Below are 15,482 nucleotides of genomic sequence, written 5' to 3'. Positions count from 1 at the left end.
CGTATTATCTAATACAGTATAACTTTTTTTGAAATTATAATTGCAAGAAAACATAAACAATCCTATTTATAACACATGGGAGTTCAGTGCTGAATACACTAATCAAGCAGAACCTGCTTTGCCTTGATTTGCTAACCAAAGTCCTTCATCCGGTGGGTGACATTACGTACATTTTAAACTACATCTGATTAATTGACATTATTTATATTGAAACATTTCATTTCAGTTAGCCTTTTTTATAGCTATAAATAATAAAACAAACTAATAAAACAAACAAATAAAAGGTCACATTAAATTAGAAATGACCAACACAATCTCACGGCAATTCGTAACTTTTGATTTAGTGGCTAATTCGTAGAAATTCATACGATCTAATTCGTACAATTTAGTACGATTTGCTCATCCGCCAATGACGGTTGGTTTTAGGGGTGGGGTTAGGTGCCACGCCTCCTTTTTAAAATCGTACATTTTCGTACGACTGAACTCGTACGAATACTCGTAGCCACTAAACTGTCAAAACATAAAATACTTACATTTTCTCGTGAGATCAGGCTGAAATGACAGTCTCTAAACCAGGGATGGGCAAACTCGATCCTGGAGGGCCGGTGTCCCTGCATAGTTTTGCACCAACCCTAATCAAACACACCTGCTTGTAGCTTTCTAGTGATCTTGAAGACACTAATTAGGGTGTTCAGGTGTGTTTGATTAGTGTTGGAGCAAAACTCTGCAGAAACACCGGCCCTCGAGGATCGAGTTTGCCCATGCCTGCTCTAAACCATCCCCATAATTCCCCCTCTCTTTTCAGATGGGATGGCGGGCCAAATCAAAGGTACCATGAGCCAACTTTGGCCCGCAGGCCCTAGTTCGGGCATCTCTAGTCTAAAGTGATTTTAAGATTATAAGGCTGAACAGCATGAAATGCCATCAGTCTTAAGACATTTCCCAGTATTTCTCTGTTGCAATCGGGATATCACAATAATAACCCAAAGCAAACACTACCAGATTACTATGGTATACATTTTCAGTACTTCAAAGTGCTTGAAAAGGGCTGTAATTTGAAGTTGAAAAGGTATAAGAACCCTGTGTTGTCCAACAGCTGCAATAATTGTCAAACTGTAGTGAGTTAATTGATCTGGTGTCACTCTATGAGGGAGGAGTAATACAGAAGGGTGAGGAAACTACACTAAAAAACAGGCAAATCCAAAAAATACATTCAATCACGTTAAAAACTCAATTTAAAACCCTATTCATACTTAGAACCCAGTATTTAAAATTTGAATGTGTCAGCACAAAGGACATTTGATACACATTTTTCTTTACTTGAGGTTGCCTAAAACGTCTTTTTGATGGCAATTTTATATTTAAGGGCTGGGAACAATCTTCAATAATGACATGTGCTTTCGGTTTAATTCTCATTGAATTTCATTTGGTTTTCTTTGTGCTTTATCTACAGTTGCACTGGCAATTTCATCTACTCGACACAACAGTCCATACCGTGCAGTCATGTTGTTACATATTTGTGTTATTTGTGCTCTGTTTGTGTTTTCTCTCTCTCTCTGCTCTCCCATATCTGCTTTCATTATTCACAGGTTCCGTTCATTGGTCTATTCAGCTGTCTGTCATTTCTCCCCCGGTTACGTAATTCTTACGTCACATCCAATAAGCAAAGACCACCCTCCATAAAAGCGCGCGCCAGACCACTCACCAGCCTCTCTCTTTTCTCTTTCTTGTCTTGTTTTCTTGTTGCGTTGCATCACGAAAAAACCCGTCTAACTGTGTATTTTGTTGTTGCCCGTTTCTGTGTACACGTTATCCATCCGCTATTCGTATATCACTCCATTTCTCTGTTTAACGTTGTTTACGAGGCTTGGACGAAGCGGACAGGTAAGAAGGTCACGTGACATACATTTTGCAACACTTAGGACTACTCTTCTGTATAGTACATTAGGTTAGGGACGAGCACCACCCCTTGAACTTTTTGGATAGATAGATAGTAGACAGTCAGAACTCGGAAGACTCTTCGCGTGCTAATTATTTTGTTTTCACATAGTTAGTTAGCTAGATGCTTCTGGGAAGTTAGATTTAGTTTGGGTTTTGTTCTTTTCGTTCCTTTAGCGCCGCCCACGTCCTTCTGCCAGCTCTCCTGTCTTTGTATTGGTTTCAGTGTTGTAAATATTGTAAATAGTATATTTTGCCTTACTTTATTTTGGATTTATTCGTTGTTTTTGTTCACTTTGGGAAATATAAATAAAATCACAATTTTGGTATTATTTTGGTTGTCTTTAGCACTTATTTACTGTTTGTATAAATATATTTTAATCACAAATAAATGTCAAACCCCACCATCCCCTGGACTAACAGGGGTTTGTAACATTTATGGGGGCTCGTCCGGGATTAATTAACCCATTTTAAAACTGTTAAAAATATTTATATTGATGGTTTGAGTGCAAAAGCAACCAACTCATTTACAAAGGCCCATAGTAGGCAAGGTTCTAAACTAAACATGTTTGGAAAAAATAATTGTTTTTATAAAACAAAAATTCTCAGATCCAACCAAACAGATGTTAAATGAATGATGCTGAGAGCCAAATAATCTTTATCATTTACAAGAAAACATGAACACTCTTCTCATAAAGAGGCTACACCAAATACAGTATAGCATAAAAGCTCTCTGTGATGATTTCATATTTGCTACTTCAATTAGCACCCAGTTTAAAAATAGCAGCCGCTCGCTAGGAGGCGAAGTGAGATCAGAGACGCGGCTCATTGTCAAGATGCCCTCTTCAGGCTGATGAGAAGATTTATTTTTATCTTATCTACACTATAAATATATGCACATATTGATTGGCCGGTGCTAAGTTGTACAGCTTCAGCTATTAGTTGAATTGCAGGAGGGATATCCCATGTTGTCATTAATTGTTTTTATCTCTCCATCCTTGTAAAGCGATTACTCACCTCAGGCATTACCATAAATAGGCCTACCTCTTCATCACCCTCAGGAAAGTGCAAGTGAGGGTTAAGAAACCAGGCTTGAAGTGAAGAGTTCAGATTATCCAACACAACAACAGTGTACTAAAAACAGAAAGCCTCTCATGCAGATGGCGACAGATGCATTTGCATCTCCCTTCAATATGCACAAATTGAAATATTGAATTAAAATATGTCAACACTGTATGTAAACATGACTTTTTTAGCAAAAATTGTCAAAGGCTTTGTTGAAAAGGTTTAGGGAATTAATAGTAGTTTAGGATTGATTGACAGCTATACCTTAGTCCCGCCCCCAGAGACTGACGCAACTTGCAGTTTCGCTTTAGTGCTACGGAGGACTCGTGAGAGGTTTTCGAGTCGCTAGATGTATCACGGGCAAGCTTATTAGTGTGCATAACTTTTGTATTATTATTTTTTAGGGGTTTTTCACCTTTATTATGATAGGAAAGTAGAGATTTTAGACAGGAAAGCATTGGGAGCAGAGAGAGGGGAAGGATCGGCAAAGGACCTCGAGCCGGGAATCGAACTCGGGTCGCCGTGAGCACGTTAGTGCTACAGTACATGTCAGCGCACAATACCACTAGGCTATTGGCGCAGACTAAGTGTGTGTAACTTTTAAAAAACCACACACATATGTGCATATTCAAATTAACCCATTAAATACCTCTGACTGGACTCCTGGATTATGTGCATTCTTACCGATGCCCCGTAATGATCCCAATCAAGTCTGAACTAGTGAATACAGTTCAAACCCTATCAAACAGGCTTGATGGATTCTGATTTCTGCCTTCTAATCTGTCCCAGCATGGATCAACATTTATCCTTTTTCTCATCACTTCTCATTAATATATATAAGAATAATATAATATAATGCCATATATATATAAAATGACACTTTATTTAGTTATCACCAAAGCTCTCTCTATTTTGTTGTGGATGATTAAATCATTAAGCTGTCTCAAAAGTCTTTATGAAATCAATTTTTCGAGGTGCCTTTGTGCGCAATCTCTGCCTGCAGAGTCACTGCCTGATAGTGCAGCGAGGCAACAAGCCAGCTTCCTGACCTTTCGGACACAGCCAGACCATGCTATGACTACAGCTTGTAATCTAGCATTTATCATGATCGTTCAAAAAAACATGTTAAAATATCAGCTAAAACTATTAATTTAAGTTTTTAAGGGTGTCATCGCTTAAAGGGCACCTATGGTGAAAATCTACTTTTCAAGCTGTTTGGACAGATGTGTGTAAGTATAGTGTATAGAGCGTCATATTGGGGTGATATAAACACACCAGTCCTTTTTTTTCAATTTAACAACATAACACGGTGGACCAATTGGAGCGGTTTTTAGATTGACCGCAATTTGACGTAGGAGTGCGGTCCCCCCGCCCACCAATATTTATTGACAGGCACGCATCACCAAGTCTCAGTTTGTCGGTTCACATCCGCCATTTTTAGCGTGAGTCAAAGCATTGTCACTACTAAAGGAACACCCTTGCTCTATTTTTAGATGCAAGGCTCATTGGGCTCAACACAAGATCAGCATTCATCATATGATCGCTTGAATCGGAATTATTTCTTGTAACTTAGTTTGTTTGTAGGTAGGTTTGCAAACTAGTGCTTTTCATTGCGTCTATCTTAAACTTTAGCCGTTTGCATTTCTCGAGGTCACAGAAGCTCCCTGTGAGTGTAATCTTAACTAGGTGCAGCTGAAAGTGCGAGCGCCTTTGCCTCACGTGAGTGTCGCTCTATTGAAATAAAATAATGAACTTGCCAGAAGCGCCGCTCGGCGACGCGCAGCGCCATGCATTTCAGAAATCTAAACATAGGTTTCTATCAGGGTACACACAACGGGGCTTCAAGTTGGCGGCTGTCCTCGGCGTCCAGCCAGGATACGGGACACTTCATGTTTCTGCCGTGCCACAGAGCGCCATCTGAATAGTTTCATTTTAAAAAACATGCGAATGTCCGTGTCTGGTGTTCCGTGTCGCGGCTCTAAGCGGGTAATCCGGTGTCTCAGTCAAAGTTAATTCAGTGTGCGTGGTTATTAGTGTCGGTGTACATGCTCGGCACTTTAAACTAGCACACAGTTGGCTGTAAAACTATACAAAGACACAAATGATTGTGTACTCTCTGCTTGGTCTGTGTCCGAGTTGTACATGTACGGCTGAATGCTGCTCCTCTCATTCATGCTGCTTGCTTCTCTCTGTTTGCCTGTCTGTCTGTTGCAAACACAGAGCGGGTGAGCTCTTGGCTCCGCCCCCTTGTTACATTGGGCGGGAATTTGAAACTAATTTTCATATGAAGCAACACACCCCTAAAACAGCGAGCTGTGGACACGCCCCCAAAATGACACATTATAGCACATTATAATAAATAAATCTGAACTGTGTTTTGAACTGAACCTAAACTGGCACACTTAGAAGAACAATAATATTATTATTAAATAATAAAAATGGGTAAACTATGTGCCTAAGTTGTTAGGATGTGTCTAATACAACACCAAATTGCCACATCTGGCTCAATATTACCCCAAATTATTATTTTTTGTATCCCTTTTTGGTCACACTTTATTTTGATGGCCCGATTGTTGAATTTAAAAGTTCAAGTAACCCCCGGGTACTTTTTTTGAGATTTTAACAGATTTTTGTGTTAAGCATCACTTAACACAATGTTGGCATCTGCTAGCTTTAATTGTGGGGGAAAACTGGATAATTTTGAGCTTTTGTCAGCTAATTTCATCTTCCGGGTTTAAAAAGATTTTTGGGGCGGGATCAAAGCAAGTGCAAATCTGCAAGTGGAGTGATGACGCATCGGTTTCTCATTATTATTCATAGCGGAGTTTACTTATCCTATGAGAAGAGCCTGCTTCTTAATTATTCATGACTGTGTGTGCTTTCTGAAAGCAAGACAGACCTGCCAGTGCTAAGCTGTGAGACCCTATGTTGATGATTGGGTGAGACCGCGTCCACGGACCCACGGCACACAGTATTTAGCCATTCATGAAGGATCGTATGTGTTTGTTTCCATGATCCATTTGGTTTGTTGCTTGTTTTTCCCCGCGATCCTGTCAGGGCCAATACAGCAAAGCTGTATGTGCAGCAAGCATTTTCTGTTGGCAGAGCAGTACGAGAATTGGAGAATGGTGGACTTTGTCTTTTATCAGTTGAGTTTGTTGTCATTTAGAGACTTCGGCGTGCTGCTGTGTTTGCCTAAATCCTCCAGATTAACAGCAGGGCTAATGGTTGAAATAGGCAGGGCAAAAGAGGCACTGAGTCTGCATTCAGACCCGGGGATTGAGGCAGAAGTCCTCATTTATAGTGTTTATTTAAACACGATTATCTTTATAATGATATAAATTGTGGTTGTGTGTATATGAAATTATGAATGACAAATGTAGCAGGAGATTAAATTACTGTTTATTTCTTTGCATTTTAAATTTGTAAACTATAAAATCGTGGGTCTCCTCACAGTTTGTGTCTCATTTTGTGAGACAGCTGACAACAGTTGATCGCCCCCCCCCCCCCTCTCCCCTGCTCTGCTGGCCACGCCCACTCCTGCCTCTGCCGGCAGAGCTCCACGCCCATTATGATGCATGCAGGAACCGAAAAGTTGAAGATACGTTGCATCTACATGCCAACTAATTCTCATTAGATTACAAGTATGTTGGGGTTAATGTAAGTTGACATGTACTTGCAAAGTTTTTAATAGTCAGTTAAATGTCTGTTGAAGGAGCAATATCAACAGATATTAAGCAGACAGTCTACTAATACTCAAATGAACCATCAATATAAAGTGTTACCTTATTTTTTTTTTACAAGTAAAACTACAATACCCAATATGTGCGTCAACAAACTGCCAGTAATCAGTGTGCAGAACACAGTTGCTACTGTGACCTCCTCAGGAAAACATTCAACTCTGCTCTGATTATCTAATTAGCTGGCTAGCTAACGTCTTTATACATTTTTTGTAGGGGAAAATGCAAGTTTTCTTTCTAGAATTCTAAAGCTAATATGTGCTAATGCTAATATAACAAAATATTTGGTTCATCTTGCAAAAAAAACATTTGTTTCTATTTGAATGTACTTATTGGTTTAATTATTAATCTTTCAGATCCAAAACAAAGTGTAGCATAACGCTCATAGTACGTACTGCCATAAAAAAAGAAATAAGTGGCCTCCTCTCTTGAACACTTTTCCCTTAGTCAGTATTTTTCGTGTCCATCCTCTGTCTAGCTTGAAATCCAACTATAATATTTGATAAAACAAGTATATTAATGTGAGCTTTTTCGCCTGAATAGGCCGCGAATATTAGTAAAAGCGCGTGTTACTATGACCTCCTTTGGCAAACTACTTGGTTGGCGTTTTTTGGCGACAGCCCACCGACTAGCCTTTAATCTAATTTGTATCATCAAAGCTGGAAAGCCCAGCTAAAACCTGTACTTACCGTTTGACTCCTTTCTTTCATTGCAGGGGGGTTTAAGCCTTAATTACCCCCCATGAATTGCGCCTTGTTTGCTATCGCGCGCGCACCCAAACTCTAATCTGCTTCCTGTCACGCTTATGAGTGTGTGTGCGTGGCCACGGAAAAACATCCGCGGCGATTTGACTTGATCGCCAATGATTTTATTACGGATTAATCAGCGCATCTCTGGCATATTCGGGGAATAATGAAACGGAGAAATCCTGCTGTTCTGATTTCTCTCCAACAACCTGTGCGCGCGTGACGCAGGGGGAGGAGGGAGGCAGAGTCTACTTAAAGCGGGATTAGCACGAGCCAAACATTACACTCCCCTCCGTTTATACTCAGAGCGACCTGTCGTCCTGCGCGCGAGACAGAAAATAGGAGGGCTTTAGACTTAATCAGCACTTCAGACGAACGCGCGCTCCGGAGCGACGCGTGGACGACAAGGTGGACAGCAGCTCTAAATCAATGCATTCGCCCGACACTACACTCGCCTTCAGAAGCGGAACAGTTGCTCGCATTTGATTTTGCACGGTCCTCTGTGTTATATTCGCCTCCGAATGAACAGCCATGGGAGAATGGACAATTCTCGAGCGTCTCCTGGAGGCGGCTGTCCAACAGCACTCTACTATGATTGGGAGGTGAGTGGAAAAAGTGTTGTGGAAAATGTTTATTGATTAGATAGTACATTAAACAAAACACTGAGGTCATTACGCATTGGACCATTCTGACAAAGGGCGATTAGCCATTGGAGCCTAATGTGCGCTTTGCACAGGAGAGGAAAGTGTTCGGCGGGTTTAAGTTAACGCTTTTGTTGTTGCTGTTTTAAACATTCTTTGCAAAACAAAAGGGTTAAGGTTTGATTTGTGCCATCGGTAAGATCGCTGTTTTGTGTCAGATCTGGTTTGCTTTCAAAGAAATGTCGTGCGCGCTCTGTCTGGAAGCGCGCGAACGTTTGCCTGTGGAGAGAGTTTCAGCACTGGACAGCTCCCCGCGCTAAAACGTTCTTAAGAGTTAAAACGTGTATCGATTAGCTGTAAGTTATCAATTGATTTATATTATTATCTATATTAGATTTTACTGTGGAATACAGATTAAATTATAGTTTGTATAAATTAACAGTAATTTAATCATGAGACAAGATGATAGTTATTAAAGTAAACAAATAACTCGAAAGTCACCTTATAATCCACTTTCAAAATAGATATCAAACACTGAAAAATCGCATTTAATTACTATTTTTATTAATTCGTTATTCTAACGTCAATATATCAAAATAATTTAAGTTGGATATTACATGTTTTTGATTGGTGCATGAATGCTGCCTGCTGTTATATTGATAGATTATTCATATTAAGTAACCTCATACGTTATGTTGAAAATATTCCAAGAAGTCCTCAGATATGACACATCTCATTTGCTTATATTCATTGAAATACAGTGCTCAGTAGAAATGAGTATACCCTATTTTGAAAATGAATATTTCATACATTTCTCAGTGAATATGAGTAATATATATTGGTGCATTTGAACAGATTTATTAAACATATATATATATATATATATATATATATATATATATATATATATATATATATATATATATATATATATATATTAACTAGTATTTTAGTCATAGAACGTCTTTAGAAATGAAAAGATAATACTTTTAAAATCATGTATATATATATATATATATATATATATATATATATATATATATATATATATATATATATATATATATATATATATGCATATATATATGTTTCTCTTGATTTTTTGAAAATTTTATTTAATATTTTTCCTTGACAAATAAGATTAGGTGTACTAATTTTTGAACCATTTGTTAGATAAGCTCAAGGATTGGCTTCAGTACCGACTAAACTAATTTATATGCACAAATATAATATTGTAAAGCATCCTATAGAAAATATTGGTGTACTCATATATGCTGAGCACTGTACAAACGTTTCTTAATTTTTATCCCAATGCGTCATGTACATTCACTAAAGTTTAATGTTGCATTTGAGGTAAATTAACTACTTCACGTAGCACCTTTCAGCGCCATGTGTATTTTGATGGTCTTTTTAAACGTGTAAACAGACACTATAATACTCTTAGCACGCTTAAAGTATGTATACACGTATTGCTTATTATTTCAGGAGTGTCAGATTTAATGCAAGTTAATTCATCATGAGCTCTCCTGTTTCAAAAAGTGTATTATGTGTCAGCACACTGCATGGCAGTCACTGGAATATTAATGTTCCCAGATAACAGCGTATCAGTAGAACGGACCATTAACATTATATCTGTTCACGAAATAGATATAGTTATGACTTGCAATCACATGAAGCCTGATATACAGTTGGAGTCAGAATTATTAGCCCCCCTTTGAATTTAATTAAATTTTTTAAATATTTCCCAAATGATTTAACAGAGCAAGGAAATTTTCACAGTATGTCTGATAATATTTTTTCTTCTGGAGAAAGTCTTATTTGTTTTATTTCGGCTAGAATAAAAGCAGTTTTTAATTTTTTAAAAGCCATTTTAAGGTCAAAATTATTAGCCCCTTTAAGCTATATATTTTTTTTCGATAGTCTACAGAACAAACCATCGTTATACAATAACTTGCCTAATTACCCTAACCCCCCTAGTTAACCTAATTAACCTAGTTAAGCCTTTAAATGTCACTTTAAGCTGTATAGAAGTGGCTTGAAAAATATCTAGTCAAATATTATGTACTGTCATCATGGCAAAGATAAAATAAATCAGTGTGTTGAAAAAACTTCTCTCTGTTAAACAGAAATTGGGGTTAATAATTCTAATAATTCTGACTTCAAGTGTATATGTCACTATATTTTAATAATGAATTGCTAGCAAACACAGTTACCTGTTTAAACAGTAAATTCAGCAGGATTTTTAATAAATACACTATTATAAATCATTTTTCCAAGACGGTTAAGTGGTGATCTATTTTGTATTCCTAAAGAACCATTTGTAATGTACAGAACATTTTATAGTCTAAAGCAGGCATGTCCAAGCTCGGTCCTGGAGGGCCGGTGTCCTGCAAAGTTTAGTTCCAACCTCAATCAGACACACCTGGGCTAGCTAATCAAGCACTTACTAGGCTTTCTAGAAACATCCGTGCAGGTGTGTTGAGGCAAGTTGGAGCTAAAATCTGCAGGACACCGGCCCTCCAGGACCGAGTTTGGACACCCCTGGTCTAAAGAATGCTTTTGCTACGTTAAAAAAAAAAAACTTAAATCCATTAAAAAGGTTCTTTTTGGACTATTAATGCCAAATAATATTAATAATTAAGAGTGAAGTGTTTAATCTCTCATTTATAGTCTTGATTTACTGGAGCAGATGTGCTTTGAGCTTAAAATGTTCCTTTCCTTTCCTGTAGGATCCTGCTGACTGTGGTGGTGATCTTCCGGATTCTAATTGTGGCGATCGTTGGAGAGACCGTGTACGACGACGAGCAGTCAATGTTTGTGTGTAACACTTTACAGCCGGGCTGTAACCAAGCTTGCTATGACAAAGCGTTCCCTATATCCCACATCAGATACTGGGTTTTCCAGATCATCATGGTTTGCACACCCAGTCTCTGCTTCATCACATACTCTGTGCATCAGTCGGCCAAACAGAAGGAGCGGAGGTACTCCACTGTCTACCTATCCCTTGACAAAGACCCCGATATGATGAAGCGAGACGACAGCAAAAAGATCAAAAACACCATTGTGAACGGAGTACTTCAAAACACGGAGAACTCCACCAAAGAGTCCGAGCCTGACTGTCTGGAGGTCAAAGAGATCCCCAATTCAGCCATGAGAACTACCAAATCTAAAATGAGAAGACAAGAGGGCATCTCCAGGTTTTACATCATTCAGGTGGTGTTCAGAAACGCGCTGGAAATTGGCTTCCTGGTGGGCCAGTATTTCTTGTATGGATTCAACGTGCCCGCCGTGTATGAGTGCGACCGCTATCCGTGCATCAAAGACGTCGAATGCTACGTATCGAGACCCTACGGAGAAAACCGTGTTCCTCGTCTTCATGTTTGCCGTCAGTGGGATTTGCGTGGTGCTCAACCTGGCTGAAACTCAATCACCTGGGATGGAGGAAAATTAAAACGGCGGTGAGGGGGGTTCAGGCCAGGAGGAAGTCCATCTATGAGATCCGAAACAGGACTTACCGCGGATGAGCATGCCGAATTTCGGAAGAACCCAGTCGAGTGACTCTGCCTACGTTTAATTGCATTCTTAGCGTAGATTATTAGAGCGGTGGTCCTCAAAACTGGTTCAGAAAGAGCCCAGTTGCACATTTTGGATATTTTCACCACATCTTATTGAGCTTATTCTGCAATGCGGATGTAAGCTCTTTTTTTGCGATGTGTTTAGAACTTCCAATTCATTTGCTAAAGGGGAAATTACTAGGCATAATAAACAAGAGTAAATAATCACAGTACTTGCTCTACAAGCAATGTTTATGACAATACATACAAATTTTAAATAATATAACAAGAAATAGTTTGTAAACATCAAGTTTGCAACATTAAGTAGCACAATGAGCCATTTTTATGGCTAAAAAACAATGGAAGTCAATGGGACTGGAAGTCTCGTGCCAATAAGGTTCTTAAGGCTGTGCTCACATGTACGGTGGTCAGCATAATTGAGTACACCCCATTTTGAAAATGAATATTTTGATCCATTTCTCAGTGAATATAGGCAATGTATTTTGGTGCGCGTAAACAAAACAGATTTATTAAACAGATATATTTATTAAAATAATATTTTAGTCACCAAACATATTAGAATTTGAATTATAATACAATTAAATCCAGCCAAAATATTGGAAAAATAAAATACAACCTACAAAGAATTTACATGTTTTTGCTTCTCTTAACTTTTTGTAACACGTGGATGACAGAGACAACGTTAGGATCCAAGTGCAGGTTTATTCGTTAGTCAGGCAATCAAGGGTCAACACAGGTGCAAACAGATGAATAAAGGCAAATCTAGAATCGTAGTCACTATTACAGGCGAGAGGTCGGAAGGCAGGCAGTGAACATGGACAAACAGACAAACTTGGCAAGGGTCAAAACACGGAGAAACAAGACTAAAGAAAATGTGTTGAATTGTCACTTTACAGGTAAACAAGACTCGGCAATGTGAATGAGTGTGTGTGCAGCTTAAATGGTGTTTTGTAATCAGTCCTTGACGAATCCCTCAGGTGGTGCGAGTGTAATCAGTAGAGACTTGGAGCAGGTGGTTGAGTGTGTGTGGCATGACTGAAATATGTAGTTCATTAATGGGCGGAATTGTAGTCCATGTGTGTGAGATCCAGCGATCTGGGAGTTATGATCGCTGGTGATCGTGACACTTTTCCTTTTTTTCAAATTTTTTTATAGAACAGTATTGAGACAAGAAGCAAAGTTGGAGAGAGAGAGGTAGGGAAATGTCCTCGAGCTGGGATTTGAACTTAGGACGCCTTGATGTGCTACTGCACCAAATGTCGGCGCACTAACCACTACACTATTGCACCGACCTCTTTTTCAAAATTGTATTTAATATTTTTCTATAACATATAAATTTGGATGTACTAGTTTTTGGATTAATAACTTAGTTATTGTAAGTTATTTTATTAGATAAGCTCCAGATTTGGCTTCAGTACCGACTAATCTAATGTATATGCACAAATATAATATTGTATAGCTTCCTGTTAAAAATATGAACTTAAAAGATAAATTTGTGACGGGTGTACTTATATATGCTGAGCACTGAATGTGAAAAAATAGGGTAAATAAAAAAAAACACATCGGCTTTACATGTGCAACCGACCTCATGTATGGGGAACAAGTGGAACAAACATGAAACATGTGGTTTTGGAACATTTACATGTGTAAAGAAATGTGTATATGATGATTAATTTGTGTTTCACATCTGATTTTAATCTGCCATGAAACTCTCAGTCAAGTTATTCCAAGCCTGTTTGGCTTACGTTCTTCTCTGGACGTAAAATCAAGTGTTTCCATAATGTCCACACAATGGGAACTCTTGACGAAAACAACATTGGATCTCTCAAAATATCTTCTATTTGTGTTCCACGGAAGGACATTAGTGTAAGCAAATGATCCCAGTGGCATCCAAAATGTGCGTTTCTTGAGGACACCACTACATTAGATTATATTAAGACATGTTACTTTATGAACTGTTCATCTCGCCTGTTTGACGGTGGGGTGGATGGATTTTATTTGTCTTTTATGGACGACCTGAACAAACGGACCAAACGTTTGTTTCCTATCATTTACTGAAGGGCACTGATGCAACTTTTTTTAACGGTCGGAACGGAAAAGCTTACGATGACGTTATTTCGATATATTATTTCTTCGTTCACACGATCAGCTGAACTCGAAATATGTTTTGCACTAAATACGGATTTAAAGAAGCCAAACTGAACCCAAACTGTGCTGTGACGGTTTTTACGTTTCATCATACTGCATTTCATTCTGGTTTTAGATTGCACTTATAGGTTTCAGTTTTATCACCGCGACTAGTTAGACTGCAGATCTAATACGTTTATCAATACTATAATCATATCTCTCTTTCGGCTTAGATAGATTGGCATCTTTAATGATTTGGTTGCCTGTGCTTGCACCACTGACCTTAACGTAAGTTATCGTTCCGTTTTATTTAAGCTGATTTGCAGATCAGTAGCCGGTGAACTGGCCAATGCTGCATAACGCTTAACTGTCTATCTTTTGTATTTATTTCTTAATATATTGGACTGATTTATTTATTTATTTATGTTTGACACCAAAGCGCCCATTGCTTTCATTTGTGGGAACGGATATATTGCTTTTATGTATTCAAGTGCCATACATGTACATAGATATACATATTATAGTATATTGTAATCCTTATTGTGAGATATGAATTCTATATGTGGGACTGCTTAAAAGGATGTGCTATCCCTTTAATGTGAGAATGGAAGAGTGAAAAAAATCATACATACATATTTTGCATTCATGAAAAGTATGATATTGCATTTAAATATATAGAAAGCACAGTTGATAAGAAACCAGTGAATACGGGGTTGAGATTCACTTCCCCTGGTGCTTCAATTTCTCAACAAACATGATGTTACAGTAGCAACTATGTGAGATTTAAAAAGAAATCAAACAATAAATGACAGAATTCATGACTGAATTATGTGTGCTTTGCATTATTTATAATAGTTTTTGGTAGGTTTCAGACTTTCAGGGTCACTTTACTTAACAATGTTCTTAAATACTTTAGCTGCGTCCCAAATGGCATACTTGTGCACTATTCTACGCCATTTTGTAGTATAAATAGTGTAAGTAGTGCGTATCAAAAAATAATAAGTGCACTTGTATACCCGGATGATGCACTTATTTAATCGTTAAAATGAAGTGTGGAATGATGGACACCATGCACTCAACAGCTGCAGCTTTCCTCACGTAGCGTTCCGGCGCTCATGTTGGATTACTTTATTTATTTTAGACTGTGAAAGCAAGCAGGTGTTATTTGGTAGTTTGGTCATTCATTTCGCTAATTTGGCAACCGGCAAACATCATCTGGGAAACGGTTTGAATTTCCACTTAGTAATAAAAAACACTAGTGTTCCATTTGGGAAGACACTACCCAGCAGGCACACAACATCATAAGACGTTAATATTAGGTTAGATTTAGGTCATGACGTCAGGTGACCAAAATTCAATGCCAAGGACAACGCTATTTCGACGTCCAATAACGAATTACATTGATATTTGGTTGATTTTAGGTTGTGTTGGAAAGTTACCAAAATCCAACATCTGATAGATGTCATAGTGGTAACGTCCACACAACATCAAGGTGTAACATGATTAGACTTTGATATTTGGTTGATTATATTTGATATTTGGTTGATTGACGTTAGGTTCTGACGTCAACCTGAATTTCACTTCCAAACAAAATCCAACATCCTCGCGACGCTGGGGTACAATGTCAATATGACGTCATGTTGACGTCTT

At 38.2% G+C, this 15,482-nt stretch overlaps 1 protein-coding gene across 1 annotated transcript; it reads left to right on the top strand.

Moving 5' to 3' along the window:
* The first annotated feature begins 7,821 nt into the window (after nucleotides 1-7,821).
* Nucleotides 7,822-12,216, top strand: gjd2b (gap junction protein delta 2b). Its single transcript, XM_056481644.1, is given in 5 exon segments — nucleotides 7,822-8,091; nucleotides 10,860-11,475; nucleotides 11,477-11,551; nucleotides 11,553-11,634; nucleotides 11,637-12,216. Coding segments are annotated over 5 exon segments (912 nt in total). The 5' UTR covers nucleotides 7,822-8,020; the 3' UTR covers nucleotides 11,705-12,216.
* The last annotated feature ends 3,266 nt before the right edge of the window (nucleotides 12,217-15,482 follow it).

This window comes from Danio aesculapii, chromosome 20, assembly GCF_903798145.1.
Source record: "Danio aesculapii chromosome 20, fDanAes4.1, whole genome shotgun sequence".
Lineage (NCBI taxonomy): Eukaryota > Metazoa > Chordata > Actinopteri > Cypriniformes > Danionidae > Danio > Danio aesculapii.
Note: the sequence above shows the minus strand (reverse complement) of the source record. Positions and strands in the feature narration are given on the sequence as shown.